This window comes from Lactuca saligna, chromosome 9 (assembly GCF_052625555.1).
Source record: "Lactuca saligna cultivar CGN05327 chromosome 9, ASM5262555v1, whole genome shotgun sequence".
Taxonomy (NCBI): domain Eukaryota; kingdom Viridiplantae; phylum Streptophyta; class Magnoliopsida; order Asterales; family Asteraceae; genus Lactuca; species Lactuca saligna.
This window is the reverse complement of record NC_136425.1, coordinates 43,256,644-43,275,341: the sequence shown is the minus strand read 5'-3', so window position 1 is coordinate 43,275,341 and position 18,698 is coordinate 43,256,644. Positions and strand designations below refer to the sequence as shown.

General features: G+C 35.0%; 3 protein-coding genes across 3 annotated transcripts; 2 read left to right on the top strand and 1 right to left on the bottom strand.

Annotated features, from left to right (window-relative positions):
• The first annotated feature begins 4,885 nt into the window (after positions 1-4,885).
• Positions 4,886-6,583, top strand: NUDX26 (nudix hydrolase homolog 26). Its single transcript, XM_078972474.1, has 6 exons — positions 4,886-5,189; positions 5,309-5,359; positions 5,667-5,759; positions 5,882-5,976; positions 6,090-6,204; positions 6,302-6,583. The coding sequence occupies exons 1-6, from the start codon at positions 4,947-4,949 to the stop codon at positions 6,365-6,367; spliced, it is 663 nt and encodes a 220-aa protein (XP_078828600.1). The 5' UTR covers positions 4,886-4,946; the 3' UTR covers positions 6,368-6,583.
• Positions 6,584-9,373: 2,790 nt separating this feature from the next.
• Positions 9,374-12,259, top strand: LOC145014795 (Tetratricopeptide repeat (TPR)-like superfamily protein). Its single transcript, XM_078973235.1, has one exon. It carries the CDS (start codon positions 9,470-9,472, stop codon positions 12,257-12,259), a length of 2,790 nt encoding a protein of 929 aa, XP_078829361.1. The 5' UTR covers positions 9,374-9,469.
• Positions 12,260-12,322: 63 nt separating this feature from the next.
• LOC145014796 (nudix hydrolase 3-like) lies at positions 12,323-17,435 on the bottom strand. The gene is made up of 21 exons (XM_078973236.1): positions 17,276-17,435; positions 16,664-16,843; positions 16,341-16,418; positions 16,115-16,211; positions 15,856-15,989; positions 15,546-15,627; positions 15,377-15,463; positions 15,179-15,285; positions 14,873-15,044; positions 14,515-14,747; positions 14,359-14,440; positions 14,193-14,258; positions 14,035-14,112; positions 13,867-13,962; positions 13,653-13,759; positions 13,378-13,546; positions 13,207-13,290; positions 13,023-13,117; positions 12,832-12,922; positions 12,601-12,747; positions 12,323-12,485 (listed from the first exon to the last, which is right to left on the bottom strand). The coding sequence occupies exons 1-21, from the start codon at positions 17,359-17,361 to the stop codon at positions 12,426-12,428; spliced, it is 2,331 nt and encodes a 776-aa protein (XP_078829362.1). The 5' UTR covers positions 17,362-17,435; the 3' UTR covers positions 12,323-12,425.
• Positions 17,436-18,698: the final 1,263 nt, after the last annotated feature.

The window sequence follows — 18,698 nt, the reverse complement described above, 5'->3', positions numbered from 1 at the left end:
AGATGGGTCCATGGGTGTCAAAAATTTTATAAGATTGGCCAAAAATTATCAAAATAATATCACTAGGATCCAACTCATTATCCGAAATTATCAAAAAAAAAAAAAAAAAATTAAGATTTGAAAAGTGGTAAAGTCCGACAATGCATCTAGAGAAAATCAACATGTGTTTGTTCCTTTTGCATTCGACACATTTGGTTTTCTCGCACCAGAGGCGGTGGAGCTCCTTAACAGAGTCCAATGGATCATGCATTCTAATATCATATCTCCTAGATCCACAAATGTTGTTTTCAAAAAAATTGGTTTTGTCATCCAAAAAAAACTAGCGGCGCATCCTATTGCCCGTTTGCCTTCAATCGATATGTATTGAATTCAAATAAAAAAAAAGAACATGAATGAGAAATTTATTTATAAATTAACTTTTAAATATACAATCTGAAATAGATATTTGCTAGCCTTACATAATGTTTGAAAAAATAACCATAAACAAATTATCACTAGGAGCCAATTTGTTATTCCAAATTATGGTACCTTGATGTCCAGATCGTCCACTTACGGACTTTTTGTTTTTCTCTCGTTGAGGTGGCAACGAACAACGGCCGTGCACACCGGCCCGGCCGTTCATGGTGGAGGTGTTTCGTAGTGGGCATCATGGTTGTAAACGACCAATGGTCGTCTTCTTTTCTCCCAGCTTCCTCTTCTCTCTCTTCTTTCCGATAGTGGGAAGTACACCGATGGTTCATGGTGGCCTGAGGCAGCTGACATGGAAGTTCTCCACGATTCTTGGCGTTGAGAGTATACATGGTAGCCTAAAATAATCTGAAATTTAATATGTCAGAGTGAAGTTGCATTATGAGATGTGACATAAAGTAATATTAAAATATGAAGTTTTATTTTTCACTGTACATTTTGGGATTTTTTTTTTTAGGGTTTTACTTTTAATTTTTATATAAATACATCATTCTATTATTGAAAATATGTCATATAATCAGGGTTTTTTAGAGTCTATGTTTGTAGCAGAGGACAGTAAGGACGAATCAAAAATCGTTATGCAGTATATGATATTGGATTACTTATTCTATAATGTGGATTTAACTTATGATATCAAATTTTGTGGGTTGGTGTACTTAGAGGGTGTTTGACAAAGTTTATTTAAATTAGCTTTTAACTTTTTAACTTATAGTTTATCAACTTATAATGGTATCAAAACGAAGTTTTTAAAAGTGTTTGGCTAAACTTATCCGGTGTCAAAACTCAATAAGCTTATTAATTTATAATGTATGTTTTTGTGTTGATATAGGTATATGTTAAGGGGTATATTTGTCAATTTCTTTTAATGGTAAATTAGGAGTTTTTGATAAGTAAGGGGTAAGTGACTTATCAAAAAATTACTTATTGGATGTTCCAAACAACAATAAGTTATTTTTTAAAAAGTTTTTACCCAAAACTTTTTTAACTTATACCGGTGTGGAACCGGCAAGAAGTCAAAAAGCTCATTTTCTTAAACTTTTCCAAACACCCTCTTAGTGGCTTCCAAGTCAAGGTTAGAGACTAATTAAATCCATTAGTCTTTTCAATCGAACGTTGTTATGTAAATATTTGATAACAGTAATGTCTACTATTTTGATAATATTGTTACTAATGTGTCACTGAATATTTTGATAACACATTGTAATTGTTCGTTGTGAATTATGTTGTCGAAAGTGGTGTTAACCGATTACTTAATATTTCTTTTAAAAGAGTACATGTGCAGACGCATAAAATTGAAATGAATATGCATGTGAGTTTTGAAGTTTTCCTGCCTCAAAATCTTGGGTTTGGCTTTTTTATGCACTCATGAATGAATAAGATACATGACTTGTAATGGTGTTAGGTATAAATATTAGAATTTATATATAAAGCTATGTGTATAATATATTCCAAATGAGCTAATGAATTTAATCCTTAGGACACCTAGATTATTGAATATTTAAAATGTGTATTGTACTAATAGTCTAATATTAAAAAGTCTTCTACATATTTTCATATATGTATAAATTTGGTTTATTGCGTGTTATTTTAAGTTAGTCATGAACTATATTAAAATGGATAAGGAATGTTGTTGATTATAGCATTATCAAACCGTTTAGTATGATTGTGATTAATATAAGACATGTTAACTCAGTTTTTGTGTAACACCTGGTTCCTGGTATGTATTTTAATCTAAGTATTTTTGCATTTTTAGCTGGGACTCGGCGAGTTGGTGGCCTGACTCGCCGAGTAGAGTCGATATATTGAGCACATTTAAGTTGGCAACTCGACAAGTCCATACCCTGGACTCGGCGAGTCCGCTAGTCTGGAAGAAACCTTAGATCCACGGGTTTTGCATCATATTTAAACCATGTTATTAGCCCCAAACTCGCCCCCTTCACTCTCAGAGCATCCTTTAGCAAACCCTAACCCTCCCCTTTGTGATTTGAGTGTTTGTGTGCTTTTCCTTGAAGTTTGAAGAAGAGAAGGAAGGAAGGACCAAGGAGAAGGAGAAGAGCAAGGATCTAGAACTCAATCCAGAGTCCATTGAGGTATATTTTGGATCTTTTCTGTTGCTATGATGATTTCTCTTTTAGAAACCCCATTTAAGCCATCTTTATCCATTTCCTAGCGTGATTGTAATAAAGAGATTATATTGAGTGGAATGGCCTTTGAATCTAGCTAGGTTTGAGCTTCAAGAGCCCAGATCTACTGCCTTTATGGAGCCATTTTACATGAAAGCCCTAGATCTATAAATTGTATGCAGTGGTTTTGAGCAGAATCGATTGTATAGAAGTTGCATACAACCGACTCGGCGAGTCGTTCTTCAGACTCGGCGAGTCAGGTCGCGAGTCCTCGAGTTTTCCCCTTCTATGTATTATTCCGAGTGGAACCAGTGAGTTTTAGGGGGACTCAGCGAGTCGGAGATCGGACTCATCCATGGAGGGACTCGGCGAGTCAATGCCCTAACTCGGCGAGTCCAAGGCAATCTTCAAAGCTCAAGAACAGACTCGACGAGTTGTTCATACAACTCGGCGAGTCCCAGATGGAGTGTTCATATGATGAAGGAGAACTCGACAAGTTGTTCATACAACTCGGCGGGTCGGATGCAAATTGACTAAGTGTTTGTATCAAAGAGGAACTCGTCGAGTCTATGCCAAACTCGACGAGTAGTAGCGAGCAGAATTGATAAATGAGAGTAGAGACTCGACGAGTTTGTGGCCCAACTCGACGAGTCAGGTCAACTATATGTTGACTTTGACCAAGAGGTTGACTTTGACCAGGGGTAAAATAGTCATTTTACCTTCAGTATAGTTATCATTATTTGATTGAGTGTACTTATGGAAATTGTAGCCATGATGTAACCGGAGCAACAACAGACATATTCCAGAGCAGTTCATTCAGCAACTAAACTACGAGGTGAGTCTTCCTTCGAGTAGGAACGGGTCTACGGCTACAATGTCAGCCCGTTTAGTTAGCAGTAGTTCCGAACCGGTCCGATGTAGTAGTTGGATTGCTTGATGTCTTTGTGATTCAAGTATGTTTTGTATTATGTGTTCCGGAATTCGGTCCGATGCAGTACACATTATATGTGTTTATGCTAGTTGATATGTTTATGTTATGCCATGTTATGCTCAATCAGTTTCCGGACTTCGGTCCGATGCATGGGACAAGGTCCCAGTCAATTCCGAATTTCGATCCGATGCAGTTAGTTCCGGACTTCGGTCTGATGCAGGGGACAAGGTCCCAGTTAGTTTCGGGTTTCGGTCCGATGCAGTTTCCGGACTTCGATCTGATGCAGTGGGCAAGGCCCAGTATGTGTTTATATGTTATTGTATGGTATGTGGTAGTTTGGAGGAGCTCACTAAGTTTCGTGCTTACAGTTTCAGTTTTGGCTTCAAGTACATCCTCAAGTAAAGGGAAGAGTTCGGGTTGATGGCATCGCACACACAACAGCTTCAGTTTTTGTTCTGGGAGTTGATTTAGCTTTCATTGACATAATTTGATATAGTCTTGATACAGTTTTCTTGTGATTCTTTGTTATGGTTTTGATACATTGACGTATTGATTTTATTCTATGGTATTGATCTAATGATTTTAGTAATGATTAAACAAAAAATTTTGGGCCATATTTTTGAGATGTTACATTTTGCTAGTGAGGAAGTGTGCACACTCACATAAGTTGATTTGATCTCAAGAGTACGGGGTTGTCGAGTGGCATCCGTGGTGGTGTTCCATGGGGCATCACCCGTGTCTAAGAGGTAGATCATTTACACAATATCAATAGTACAACAGATACATACATCTATCAATATTCTTGCCAAAACCAAGATGCATCTGTCAACACGAATTTTTGTAACAAAATCAACCGAATTTCATTGTTTTATTTTTTCATGTGTAGGTTTGTGTTTTTTAGACTTTTACTCTTTTTTTATGAGTTTTCTTTGTGAATTGTTGTCTAAAAACATAGAAAAAAACACATGATAATGTATAATGTTTTTGGAATTTTACCGGAAAATCAAGATAATAATTATTTAGATCATCTCAATTCCGATTTTATACATCAGCTTTAATATCGAAATTACAGATTTTGCATAATATTTATATAAATATATGATTATATTTGTAAATAATTACTACCATATCGTTTTGATTTGCACTACTGACTACCCTGTTTTCTACCAATTACTACAACCCAATAAAGCAAAAAAATTTAAGTAGGGTTCACTTGTGATTATGAGATCAAACCAATATTATATGGTCCGGTTCTTTGTTCATAAAATTTGTTGTAGTCTTACCGGTCCGACCCGGTTTGTATTATTGTTCAAGCAACGAAACCGAAACTTTAGAACAAAAGGAAGGGTATTTTCGTAAATTGAAAGTTACCAATGATGATAGCTAGTGAGGAAGAGATGAAACCTTCTGAAAAAAAGGCTTAAATGGCAATATGTCGATACTCCTTCTGCTTCTGTAATCCCCCGTTACATCAGGTACTAGCGAATCCCACTTTCTTCATCCCTCAATCCCCTTCTTACTCCAAAAAATTTACACAACTTCCACTCACACTTCCCAATCGCCTCCGTCCGATTGTAACCTGTGCTTCCCCGTCGACATCCATGGAAACTCCTCCGGCTGGGTACAGAAGCAACGTCGGTATCTGTCTCATGAATTCTTCCAAAAAGGTTCGTTTCTCCTTCTTCAATGAAGATCATCATGGCCCTGATTTGTCTTTCTTCCGATTCATTTGAGTTAATATAACTACATACAATTTTGGACTGATTGGAGTATTAATTGTATGCAGATTTTTTCAGCATCAAGGCTCGATATACCGGACTCATGGCAGATGCCCCAGGTAAATCCAATCAATCAACATTGCGAAAGTAATTGGTTTGAGTTTATCCATCAATTGTGTAGAAATCCGCCTAACTGATATGTACCTCATATTGCTTTATGCATGTTTTATCCATCCATAATTCGATTGGTGAAATTGCCAGATTTTGTAATGGAATAACTTTCTTAGGTTTTTTCTGTAATACATCAATTCTGAATATGGATTATGAGTACCTTACCATTGTTTTATTTGGGATTTTTTTTGGATGATTAAGAGTATATGAAATTGAAAGAGATATATGGAGATATGATATAAGTTTATGAAACAGGGTGGTGTTGATGAAGGTGAAGATCCAAGAGCTGCAGCCATCAGGGAATTAAGAGAAGAAACAGGTGTTACATCAGCTGAAATTCTTATGGAGGTTTGTTTGTATCCCACTAAATATTATTTAAATTAATTTTCCTTCCATTCCATTTTCCCAATATAGTATTTAAATATCATTTATCCAGTCTTAAGCCATTATCAAATATCATCATGATGCAGTCTCCACACTGGTTGACATATGATTTTCCTCCAAAAGTGAGGGAAAAGCTTAATAGACAATGGGGTTCTGATTGGAAGGGTCAAGCACAAAAGTGGTGAGTCATAGTCAAATAGTCAACCATACATCCTTTTTTTAGTTTTTAGTTTGTACACTTTCAAATTTAACCAAAATCAGTCTGTTTAGTTTACATAATAACAATTTTCACAGGTTCTTGTTTAAGTTCACTGGAAAAGATGAAGAAATAAACTTATTGGGTGATGGCACTGAGAAGGCTGAATTTGGAGAGTGGGCTTGGATGTCACCCGAACAAGTGATTGATCGTGTGCGTGGGTCCACCTTTTTTGCATGTCCTTTTTCGTCATTTTACATACATCACTCTCACTTTTTTTTTTTTTTTTTTTTTCTTTTCTTTTCTGCAGGCTGTGGATTTCAAGAAACCTGTTTACAAGGAAGTTATCACTGCTTTCTCTCCTCATCTTCAGTAAAACTAAAACTTGTCAATCTATGGAACCATGTTTCAGCATCTTTATTTTATTCCAAATTTCAGATACCAGTTATCTTTTTAGAGGATGTTAGGGGTATATTGGTCATTAACATATGAAAGAGCAACTATGAGTAATCGTAAGATATTGTGAGCTCATTGTATATGATGATTATTCACATGTGAATGTCTAATTCAAACAGGTGTCATGTTAAAAACATTCACATTTGATAGATCAACAACAATATCCAAGTTGTCTGGTTTGTGATTACAAATACTAATCATAGAAATAATACACATAATATGGAACATTAAAATAGGAAGTGAATGATGAAGCGACAATATAGAATTATTTTGATCAACGATGAAGCAGAATATGGAAAACAATAAAATCAAAGTTATTGAATTATGATAGAAAATTTTCAATAAGACCCTACTTTGAATCACTACTTTGAATCGTATAGAGAGGCTGCATAAGATCCTCTTTGACAGAATGTTATGGCTGAGGAACTCATTGCTCTTTATCAGATTCATACATGAGATTTGGTTCTTCTTCCTCTTGGGAAACATATAATTGGTTGTCGTTGGTACAAGATAAGAACTAAATATGATGGGTCTATTGAGTGGTATAAGGCCAGACTTGTAGCAAAAGGGTATTCCCAACAACACGGTTTTGATTATGAGGAAACTGTTTCCCTAGTAGCAAAGATCTTTCAAATGGATGTCGAGAATGTTTTTTTAAATGGTGGCCTTCCCTAGGAATTCAACATCATCCGGGTGAGGTTTGCCGGCTTTGCAAAATTTTGTATGGTCTCAAGCAAGCACCTTGTGCTTGGTTTGAAAATTTTTCCACAACGATTATCTCTTAAGGATTTATCCAAAGCAATCATAATTCAACTTTGTTCATTAGATCATGAGTGTAGGACGATTTCTTTTATCCGTATATGTGGATGACATGATTATTACTGGTGATGATCACGGTGGTATTGAGTTTTTTAAGCATGATCTAGCTCATCAATTTACTATGAAAGATTTGAGATTGTTGCGTTATTTCTTGGGTATTAAGGTAGTTCAGTCTAAGAAATGGTGCCTTCTTTCTCATACTATATATATATATATATATATATATATATATATATATATATATATATATATATATATATATATCTGACTAGTTTATACAAGCGGATCTCTCTGACAATCAGACTGTAGATACTCCTCTTGAAACCAATGCACAGTACTGTGCTATTATGGTTTTCCTTTGTCCAATCCAAATCCTTACTGGACCATTGTGGGAAGTTTGGTTTATCGTTCAAATATTTCTCATGTTCATGTTGTCAATTAATTTGTTACTGCTCCTACTGTTGTACATTGGGGAGTTATACTCCGTATTCTGAGATATTTTCGTGACACCCAGTTTCAGACCCTCTTGTTTCTCTCAACGTCTTCTCATGAGTTTCATGCCTATAGTAATGTTGATTTGGACGACAATCTTCATGATCGTAAATCTAGCACTGGATTTTGAATGTTTTTTTTTGGTCATATCATGGAAGAGCAAGAAACAGGACGTTGTCTCTAGATCTTCCACTGAGGCTGAGTATCGTGATATGATTGTGACTAAAAGTGAGATTATCTGGTTACGGTGGCTTTTTGCGGATATGGGGGTTCACATTTCTTCACTTACTCACTTGCATTGTGATAACAAAAGTGCGATACAAGTTGCGAAGAATTTTGTTTTCCATGAGCGGACGAAATACATTGATTGATTGTCACTTCAAGTTCATCCTTCATCACTTATAGCTCGGAACCATATTGCTTCCATTTGTTTCATAAACCTTGCAGCTTACGGATATTTTTACGAATGCTCTATCAACATCTCGGTTTTGCTTTTTGTGTGACAAATTTTCAATGTTTATTGATATGACATTGTGAGTTTGAGGGGTGATGCTAGCTCATATGTTATTAGCCACATGTTTTTGTGGGCTCTTTAGCTTTTAGTTTTTTAGGGTTTGGTTCTTAATTAGTATTTGTTATTCATTTTCTTTTTTGTAGCCAAAAAATATTTTTCATCAAGAACCTTGTAATTTCCCTCTTTCATTAATCATGTGTCGCTATTATCATTGGAATCTTTACAACTTTACGTTTTACGTAAGTTGAGTCGACGGTAAAAAAGATATGATATTTTACATGTTTTTTAGAATATGATATTTCTTGAAAAGAAAATTATTTGTTTAAAAAGAATTTGTACACAACTAGAAAAGAATTGGAATATGCTTACTCTATGCGATACACACCTAGATAAAAAGTATAAGTTTAAGTTTTATATTATCTTAATTGTTAGGATTTTTTATAACAACTAGATTATACTGCCGTATTATTGTTGTTATCTTTATTCTATTAAATTTTAATGTTTAATAGCAAACCATGATGTTTTTCTCATCATTCATGAATTAAACAGCATTTATCACATTTTGAAACCATTTGCAATATTAATAATTATGGGTAAGACTATGTTTTTTATCATTTCATTTGTATTTGAGTAAATTACACGAATGGTCCCTATGGCTTAGGGTAATTTGCGTGCTTGGTCCCTAACTTATTTTTTTAACTCGGAAGGTCCCTACTGTTTGTTTTTGTTACGCGCTTGGTCCCTATCTTACCTAAAAAGACTATTATGCCCTTGATTTTTTTAATTTATTTAAATAAACACACCCCTAATCTCACCCTCTCACCTTACCTCACCTACCTCATAATTTTTTCCTCTTTAAATAATAGTCTTTTTAGATAAGACAGGGACCAAACACGTAATAAAAATAAACAGTAGGGACCAAACACGTAACAAAAACAAACCATAAGAACCTTCCGAGTTAAAAAAATAAGTTAGGGATCAAACACGCAAATTACCCTAGGGACCATTCGTGTAATTTACTCTTTGTATTTATATAAAAATATTCATGATGTCGCACCTAGTTTTAAACTATATTAAAATTTAAAACCAGCCATAGTTATGTTGATGTGCGACACAAGCATACAAAGGTTATCGTCCTTTAGATTCGTATCAATGAACTGAAAAATGCCTATGAAAAGATAATAACAACATCGACGCATGATTCGTTGGGCAAGTGTACTTTGCAAATCTTTGAAAACGACTCCTTCTTCGTTCCCTCTCAATTTCGTTCCATTTTCTGCCTACAAAACCTGCAACAATCGCTTGCTGTTGCCGATCATCACTTCTCCTATTTTGGCCAGACTTTTTCATGGGCCCTGCCAACCGTTCGATGAAATGCCTAGGAGAACTCAAAGCTTTTTCGCTATTGGGTTTTTTGATGTTCTTGATCTTGTTGAGTTATGTAAAGTGAAACCCGATTTTAGAAACATAGTCAATGTCCATGCCTTAGCATTGAAGGTCGGTGTTCTCGCTCATCTCCCCACTTCCACTTCTCTTATTATTGCTTATGCACGAGCAGGACATTATCCTTCTTCCATGGCACTTTTTGGTGAGATTTCTTGCAAAGATGTGGTACTTTGGAATGCAATGATGACATGTACAATCGAAAATGGACAGTTTACGGATGCAATAAGCTTCTTTGTTCAAATGCTACATGAAGGAATCAAGTTTGACTCTGTAACTCTAGTGATTGCCATTTCAGCATTGTCAACCATTACAAATAGTTTGCTATATCTACAGGCTGTTCATAGTTTAGGCCTAAAGCTAGGTTTACTTTCTTACTCTGATCTATGCAATGCTCTTATCAATGCACATGCTAAATCTGGTGATTTGGAGTCCTCAGAGAGCATATTTATGGATTCCAAAGTGAAAGACAAATTTTCATGGAACTCTATGATTACTGGTTGTTTAAGAAACCAGCATCCTGAAAAATGTTTATGGTATTTCAAGAACATGGTTTCTTGTGAAACACAAGTCGATGATGTCAGCTTATCATGTGCTATTGCAGCTTCAAATTCTTTTCTAAATCTTCATAATATTGGTAAGACTCTTCATGGGTTTGGAATAAAACTTGGATTAGATGAAACCCCTCATGTTTCTGTCCAAAATGCCCTTGTTTCATTGTACTCAAAATGTGGAGATATTGATGCTGCTGAGATTCTGTTTAGAGGGATTTATGATAAGGATTTGGTTTCTTGGAATACAATGATTCAAGGGTTTGCTTCAAATGGAATGATTCTTGAAGCATTTCATCTTTTCAGTGAAATGCAATTTATAAAATCTTCCATCCAACCGGATACAGTGACAATACTTTCTGTACTTTCATTATGTGCAGAATCAATGCTTTTAAGAGAAGGGAAAACCATTCATGGATTCTTTATAAAAAGATTGCCCACATTTGACCTAATATTGAATAATAGTCTTATGAACATGTATTCCAAATGCTACCAAATAGATAAAGCTGAAAATTTGTTCATGCCTATAAAAGATAAAGATTTGGTTTCTTGGAATACTATGATATCCGGATACACCCAAAATGGGAATTCAAGATTTGCTCAAATCCTATTCAAGAAATTATTGTATCAATGTTTGGAATGCAGTTTATCAACTGTTCTAGCAATCCTTTCTTCTTGTGATTCACCTGAATTTCTTAAATTTGGGGAATCTTTACACAGTTGGGAGTTGAAATTAGGGTTCTCGAACAATATCCATGCGATTAACTCCTTAATCTTCATGTACACCAATTGTGGAGACTTGAAAGCTTCTTATACATTATTACAAAGTGTTACAAAAGTTGTAGACACCGCATGTTGGAATGCCATGATCACAGGCTGCACACAAAACGGATACTTTCTAGAAGCTTTAAAAACTTTCAACTTAATGAGACAAGAAACATACACAAAACCCGATTCCGTTACCCTCGTAAGCATCATATCCGCTTCTGGAACCCTGGAATCGGTGATTCCGGGGAAACTAGCTCATGGAATCGCGCATAAAACTTTATTTGATCGAGATGTTCGTGTACAAAATGTGTTAATCACAATGTATGGAAAATTCGGGGATGTCAAGAGTGCGAGTTTGGTGTTTGACTTGTGTGTTGACCGGAATCTTTGTTCATGGAACTGCATGATTTCAGTTCTTTCTCAAAACAAGGAAGCGAAAACCGCGTTATGTTTATTTAAAAACATGGATTTTGAACCTGATGAGATCACAGTCGCGACTATTTTATCATCATGTACGCATTTAGGAACAATCAGATATGGAAAACAAATCCATGGATATATTCTAAGATCAAATTTCCACAAAAACAGTTTCATAAACGCTGCACTTATCGACATGTATAGCAATTGCGGGAGGCTCGACATTTCCATCATCATATTCCGTTCTTCACCGGAAAAGACAATTGCAAGTTGGAATTCGATGATTTCCGCATACGGGTATCACAGCGAGGGTAAAAAGGCGATTGAGGTGTTCAACGAAATGATAATGACCAAAATACCCCCGACAAAAACGAGTTTTATAAACTTGTTATCAGCTTGTGGTCATTCGGGGCTGGTGGAAGAAGGGGTCGGGTACTATAATTGCATGTTAGATGAATATGGTGTGGAACGGGTCACGGAGCATAATGTTTGTGTGGTGGATATGTTGGGTAGATGTGGGAGGTTGAGTGAGGCTTATGAGTTTATAGAGAAGATGGTGTTGAGAGATGAAGGTGTTTTGGGGGCGATGTTGAGTTGGTGTAGTTATTATGGGGATGTTGAAATGGGGAAGAAAGTAGGTGAGATTCTTTTTGATTTGGAACCTCAAAAAGCAGGGTACTATGTTTGTTTAGCGAATGCTTATGTTGGTGTTGGAAGTTGGAGTGATGCTGTCAAGTTGAGAAAGTGTGTGGAAGATATGAGGTTGAAGAAACCAGGAGGTTATAGTATAGTTGATGTCGGTTTGTAATCAAAGTTGATATTTTATTCATCAACCTTGTAAACATCATATTCTATTTCTAATGATATATAGTTTAAACTACACAACAATAGTTGAAAACATTAGGAGTCAACAATTTCTTGAGAACAAACTAATTAAAGGTAATTCCGTAATAAAAAAAGACTACAAAAGTTGATCACTTTTTGTGCAGTAAATTTGTAACAACTGGAAAATCCGGTGCTATGTCAACCGGGACCTGTAAATTCATCAAACAAGTAAATAAAAAATAATAAAATAATAAAATAAACCTATTAAAGTAAGCATATAAGTCACAAAATCTAAAAGCTATAAACATAAGTTGAATTTTTTACCTCAACCCTTGCTAATTTTCCCAAAGCAGTGTTGAGAGGTTGTGTCATTTCACTGTATTCTTCTAGAAGCTTCCGAGCAGCTTCTTTGTCTCCTTTAGCCTGGATCGTAAGTATTTCCCTACTTAACCCCTCAACCGCATCTTCAATCTTATTATTTCAACACATACAACAATTAATTAAAAAATGGTAAAAATTTTGATTTTGATTTTAAAAAAGTTAGGGAAAACATACCTTATCAAAGTCAACAGAGAACGTCTCCCCAGGATGCAAAACAAAGGCTCCTTTTTCAAATAGCCAGTTAAACTGTAGCGCTTGTCCTTTCCTGATATATTTTGAATAAAAAAAATAAAAAAAAATCCATTAGTGCTATAAATATGGAGGAGAAGTTTATAAAAAAAAAAATTAATGATTAGTTGAGTTACCCATGAGCTTCCTCTAACCCAAAACGTACTGATCGAAAGCAGCCAGCAAGGAAAGAAACATAGATAGACTTTACAAGGGTCTTTGGAAGTAAACCCTGGTCAACCCCATACAAAATAAAAAGTCAAACATAAAGAGGATATGATAATGACAAAATTGACAACTATACTTTTTTTATCAACTGACCTTTGAAATAAGGAAATTAAGGGCCCACAAGCCGACAATGTCCGCTTTAGCTTCTTCAAGAGCCGAGTGAAGTTCTTGTAGCTCCTGTTTCATCAAGGAAACAAAAAAAAAAATCATTCCAACGGAATCAACGATTCCATTCCGTTTCCGATTCCATCAGAAAAAACTAACCAATCTCACAGTAGAGGTTTGACCACTAGGAAGTGTTATTGTATGTGGTCCTATTCCATGACAACATTCATGACAAATTGTGTGAGTGAAAAAAGAGTCAAAGTCAACTAGCTCCCTTTGTTCCTTTACAATACACAAGTCTGCTATAGGCTGAAGAATTAGCTTGAACCTGTTACATCATTTTTACAAAACTAGTCATAAAAACATGTTAATTAAGAATCAAGATATATTTTTTAAAAAAATTATATATAATCATGGAATATTTTTCACTTTACTTTGCCTCAGAAATGTTTTTCAACATGACCATTGATGAACCACGATCTTTTACAATACGCTCATCATTCGGAAGATTAAATGCAACAGTTTGTGGGCCCTTCACATCCTGCATTAATTAAAAATATAAATCAAAATGTCATATCTTAATTTACAAGCTTTCTAGGTCTATTTTTGATGATGAGGGCATTCATGTCTTTTGTCCCATTAACTTACCCCTGAATTATAAACAAGCTGGATGACACGAATAGGTGCAGATATCACATCTTGTGATTTGTACATGTTGTCCATTGGAAGATTTTGCTCCAAGACCTAAATACTTTCATTAATTAGATAAAAAATATATATCAAATAATATTTATCATAGTAAATCCAAAATCACACCTGCAAATTATCCCCAAAGAGTTTAAGTTGAGCAGTTGCTTTATCATCCCGAATTCCAATAAATGCCTCAAATGTCGCCTAAAGAAAAATCACAACAATCTTTGGAATAACTTTTTTTTAGTGAAATGCACAAAAGAATAAAAACAATAAAACAATACCTTGTATCCAAATAGTACATCTTCATAAGTCTCATATGGACCAATAGTAACATCCAGCTTAGAATCCTTAAGAAGATGAAAAAATAATTAAAAGCAAATTTGATATTAAAAAAAATAATAATAATAAGACAATTCATATAATGGATTAACTAAATTGTGCACTGACCAATTCCATCCAAGCTATATCAGAGTCATAATAGTCATTAGAGAGAAAAGCATCAGCCTTACTATGTAACAATCTCTTCAAACTACAAAAATGTGAATAAACTTTATACGTATGAATTAATGGATATAATAAGATTTCATAAAATGTATAGAATACCTAGGTGAAGTGGTTAAATCCCCTGCTTTATGCAATAATTCAGCTGCTTTTGAAAGAAAGGCAGAATATTCTTGAGAGAATGGAATGATATAGAGATCACTTGTGGGATTAGGATTACTAATAACTGCTATATTATTGGAATGAGAATCACTATGCCTTCTAATAACATTGAAAAAGCCTGTTGCATCTTGTTTTTCATTATCTGAAAGCCCTTTCATCCATAATTCAAATTCCTTTCATAATAAAGGAAAGGGTAAAATGTAAGTAATAGCAATGTTATCCATATACAAAGCATATAAACACAAATAAATGGAAGTATATAGCAATTTATAAGTATATGAAACATTACAAAAATTACCATTTTATCCATATCTGAAGGGTAAAAATTGGCACCAGGTGGTTTCACAAGGGGAAATGCAGCTTTGTATTCTAGACCTTTCCAACCAGCCACCTTCCTTGTTGCTTCCGGAAGCAATTTCACAGCAGAGTCTGCAGTTGTCAAAAATGCTTCATTTTCATCAAGAGAAGACCTGGAAAAGAAACCATTTACCGTTTTACCCTTTTTCAGATCACATATAATATAGTCTGGATGACACTCTTTTTGAGAAGATCTTGTAAGAGAGACACTACTAAAGTATGTTTAGGGGTAGAATGGTAATCTTACCATGGACTCTTATTTATGGAATAATACTTCCATTTTAACATGTCAAACTCAGATAGTTGACCACGCCCTTTTAACCATTCCCTTAAAGATGAATTGCTAGACCAAACCTGATTCAAACAAAAAAGGGTATGGAAATAAGAAGAAAAATATTCCATTAAAAAGCATTTTCATATATTTAAAAAAAAAAAAAAAAAGAACCTGCTCATAAAAAATATCATCCATTATTCTTGCAGCTTGAATGAGTAAAACCAAAGCTTCCTTGTCCTCCTTGGAGAGACCTGTCAACTGCCATACAAGAATTTGATTAAAATTTCTTTTTTCAAATTATAAATTTATAATACTAAAAAAAATGAAGGAAAAAACAGACCTCTGCATCAAGTGAGATAGGAGCATAACGGTTGAGCTTCTTTTGCAGAAGCAAACTTTTTGCTTCCATGTTGTTTTGGTACCTATCAAGAACTCCAATTAATATTTAATTAATCGTTCAATTTAATAAACAAAAAAAATAATCATTCAATTTGGTAGTATAAATATGTTTCATTTCAAAATTTATTTCCTTTCTGTTAAAACAAACAATCCAAGTTAATGCTTCAACTCAATATTATAATGTTATGGTTTCACTTTCACTACTATTCATGTATACATATAATAGTGCTTCTTTGTTCAAAGGTGTGTACCTTTTGGTAATTATGTCAAAAAGTTGACCATATTGTCCCTCCAAATTGTAAGGTACATATTCAGGGTCTCCTTTAACAAGTAGGCTCTTGTACTCCTCAATAGAGATATATTTAACAGCTGAAACTTCAGATTCCTACAATGGAAAAAGAAATACCGGTTTTTTTTAGTGTAATTTGGTAAAATTCAAATCCATCAATCCTTAAATGTAATTAATTGTACATCTTCCCAAAAATAAACAATGATTGGATAACACAACACCTGTAAAGTAAAAGCTTCCAAGGGAATTGGGGCTAGTGTTGTTACAAGATAAACATCATCAAATTCATTATCAATGAACTTCCCACCATTTGTAACACTACAACCAAACAGAAAGACAATGATATCACTATAAAAAGGAATGATCATTTTATACAAGATTCTTTAAGCTAACATTTGAAAACGTGTAATGATCTTTAAAGAATTTAGAAGCACTATGAAAGTCTACCATTCTTGAAGGAAAACAAATAGCAATTCAAAGGCATCATTCGGGAGGTTTACACCAAGCTCTTCTAGAAGCTCTCTCCTGCAATCATACGACATTTTCAAGTCATATGACTATAAACTAAAGTGTAAAATAAATATTTAACAAATATAGCATACACCCTTAGCCAAAATGCATAAAGATTCCCATTCAAATGGTGGTATACTTGTGGAAATGGTCAAGAGTTCAAGTGTGGGTACTGTTGGAAGAACAACCTTTTTGCAGAAAGATTCTCATTCAGCAAATTTTATCAAAAAAGGGTTTCAATAGCATCTGATAATCTATACCTGGCTGTGATAAGGGACGTATCTCCAGCAGATACATGACCTGCACTGGAGATATCCCATAATCCAGGCCATGAATCCTTGTGATCAGCACGTTTTTGCAGAAGAAGTTGTTGAGTACTTTCAGCAAAAATCCATACATGAACAGCTCGGTGATAATCCCCATCTCTGTGAACGGCGCTTCTGTACAATGTTTGATTCAGTATTAAGCACAAATATCACATGAATGATGAAACTTCATATCAAAATCAGACTGATTATAAACTGTTCGAGAACTGGAAGACGGTGTCTAAGAAAATAAGGGCAAATCTATGAGTTACAAATTCAAACTTGATATGGAGTATTTTAAAATATTAATCGCCAGTTGTCTGTCATGAAGAACTTGTGTCTAACGTTATAGTCTGTAATCCGAATCGCAGAAATCACAGAACTATTGAACTTGATAATCCGTTCCCTTTTATCAGTTTCTTATAAATGGAGTAACGAAACCCGAATCAAAATGTTTAACTCGCGACAGAAAACTGTGATCGATCACGTCACGCTATTTTGACATGGGGTTACTTTCAAAAACGTAAAATTGATCAGAAGATTATCTATTTTAGCAAGGAATCTGACCTGGGTTTAGAAATACCAGTTTTCAGACCGGTTTTAGTGAGGACGTCAAAGCGTTCTTCTTCATGTAGTTCATCGCCATCGCCCATTGTTTTATTTTACTTTGTTTCTTGTTTGGTTAATTTTAAATCCTTCAGAGTGTAGGATTCACCGGTTATATACCATCAATTTGCAACGGATGAATATCAATTTATATTATTTTTTGTTTTTTTAAATTTATAGTTAATTCAATATCTTCTATGTAAAATTTAAGTGCAATGTCACTATTACGCAACGCAACGATCTTTAGTACCATGGTTTTTTTTTTTTTTTTTTTTTTTTTTTTTTTTTTTTGCCTTTGAAGTGTACGAATTTTTATTTTTAGGTTTTAAAAAGTCATTATGAAACATTTGAAGGGGTCATCCGGAGACCCCATCCTAATCATCATATTGCATATGTCAGGTTGGTTTCTCTCATCCTAACCATCACTTGCCATGTTGGTTTTCCATCACCAAATTTTCTTTATGTAGAAATAAGTAATCGATTAACCAGCCACCGCAACATGTTGAAGTTCTACTCCGGTAATGTAATCCCTCACCTCCATCCTAACCATCTCCTGCATCACCGATAAAAAATCCGCACTAAATGGCAGAAGCACCTTGTATGGTTGCTTAATCGGTAGTCGGGATACATGAAGTTGTTGCTTTGCCGTCGAAATCGCCATTTTCGCGGAGGATGTGCCACTGTCGCCGACATCGATGAAGCTTCAAATGATTCGGATACAGGAACCGATAGACTCAACGACGTCAACGGATCCTTAACCGGTGTGGCAGATCTTGTCACTGGCCAATAAACATGAACGTTGGAATCACTGACGTCAAATCTCGACGGACTACTCAGATTGAAGCAAAAACCCGACACTGGCACCCCAGACCCAGCAAAAACAGATCGTTTCAACGACAGTTGCTAAATCGAAAACTCGTTAAATTCTTCATTCATCATGGAATAACACTTCCTCTTCAAACTAGAGTTCCAGTGATTTTTAATGGCATTATCAGTCCGACCCGATAATAACCAGACAAACGTAGCTCATTTGTTACCAAACCTCGCATGAGCTCTAAGAACCGTCTCGTCTTCCTTCGGTGTAAACGCCCGATGCTCCAGTTGCGACATCGAAATCTGGTTACACCACCATAACCAGCAGGATTTCCCAGATCTACCAAAGATTGTTTTGCTGCGAATTGGGATCTGGATGTAGCGACTGAATCAATCCAACCGGAGGTTGTTTACTGGAACCAAATGGATTGTTGTTTTGGGGATTTTGATTACAACTTCCTCTGAAGATTCAAAAGTGGTTGATTGTTGTTCTTGTTCATGGCTTTGATCGTTGTTCGGGAACAGTTTCTCAGTGAGATCTTTGGTCTTGAGTGATGGGTACATGGATGGA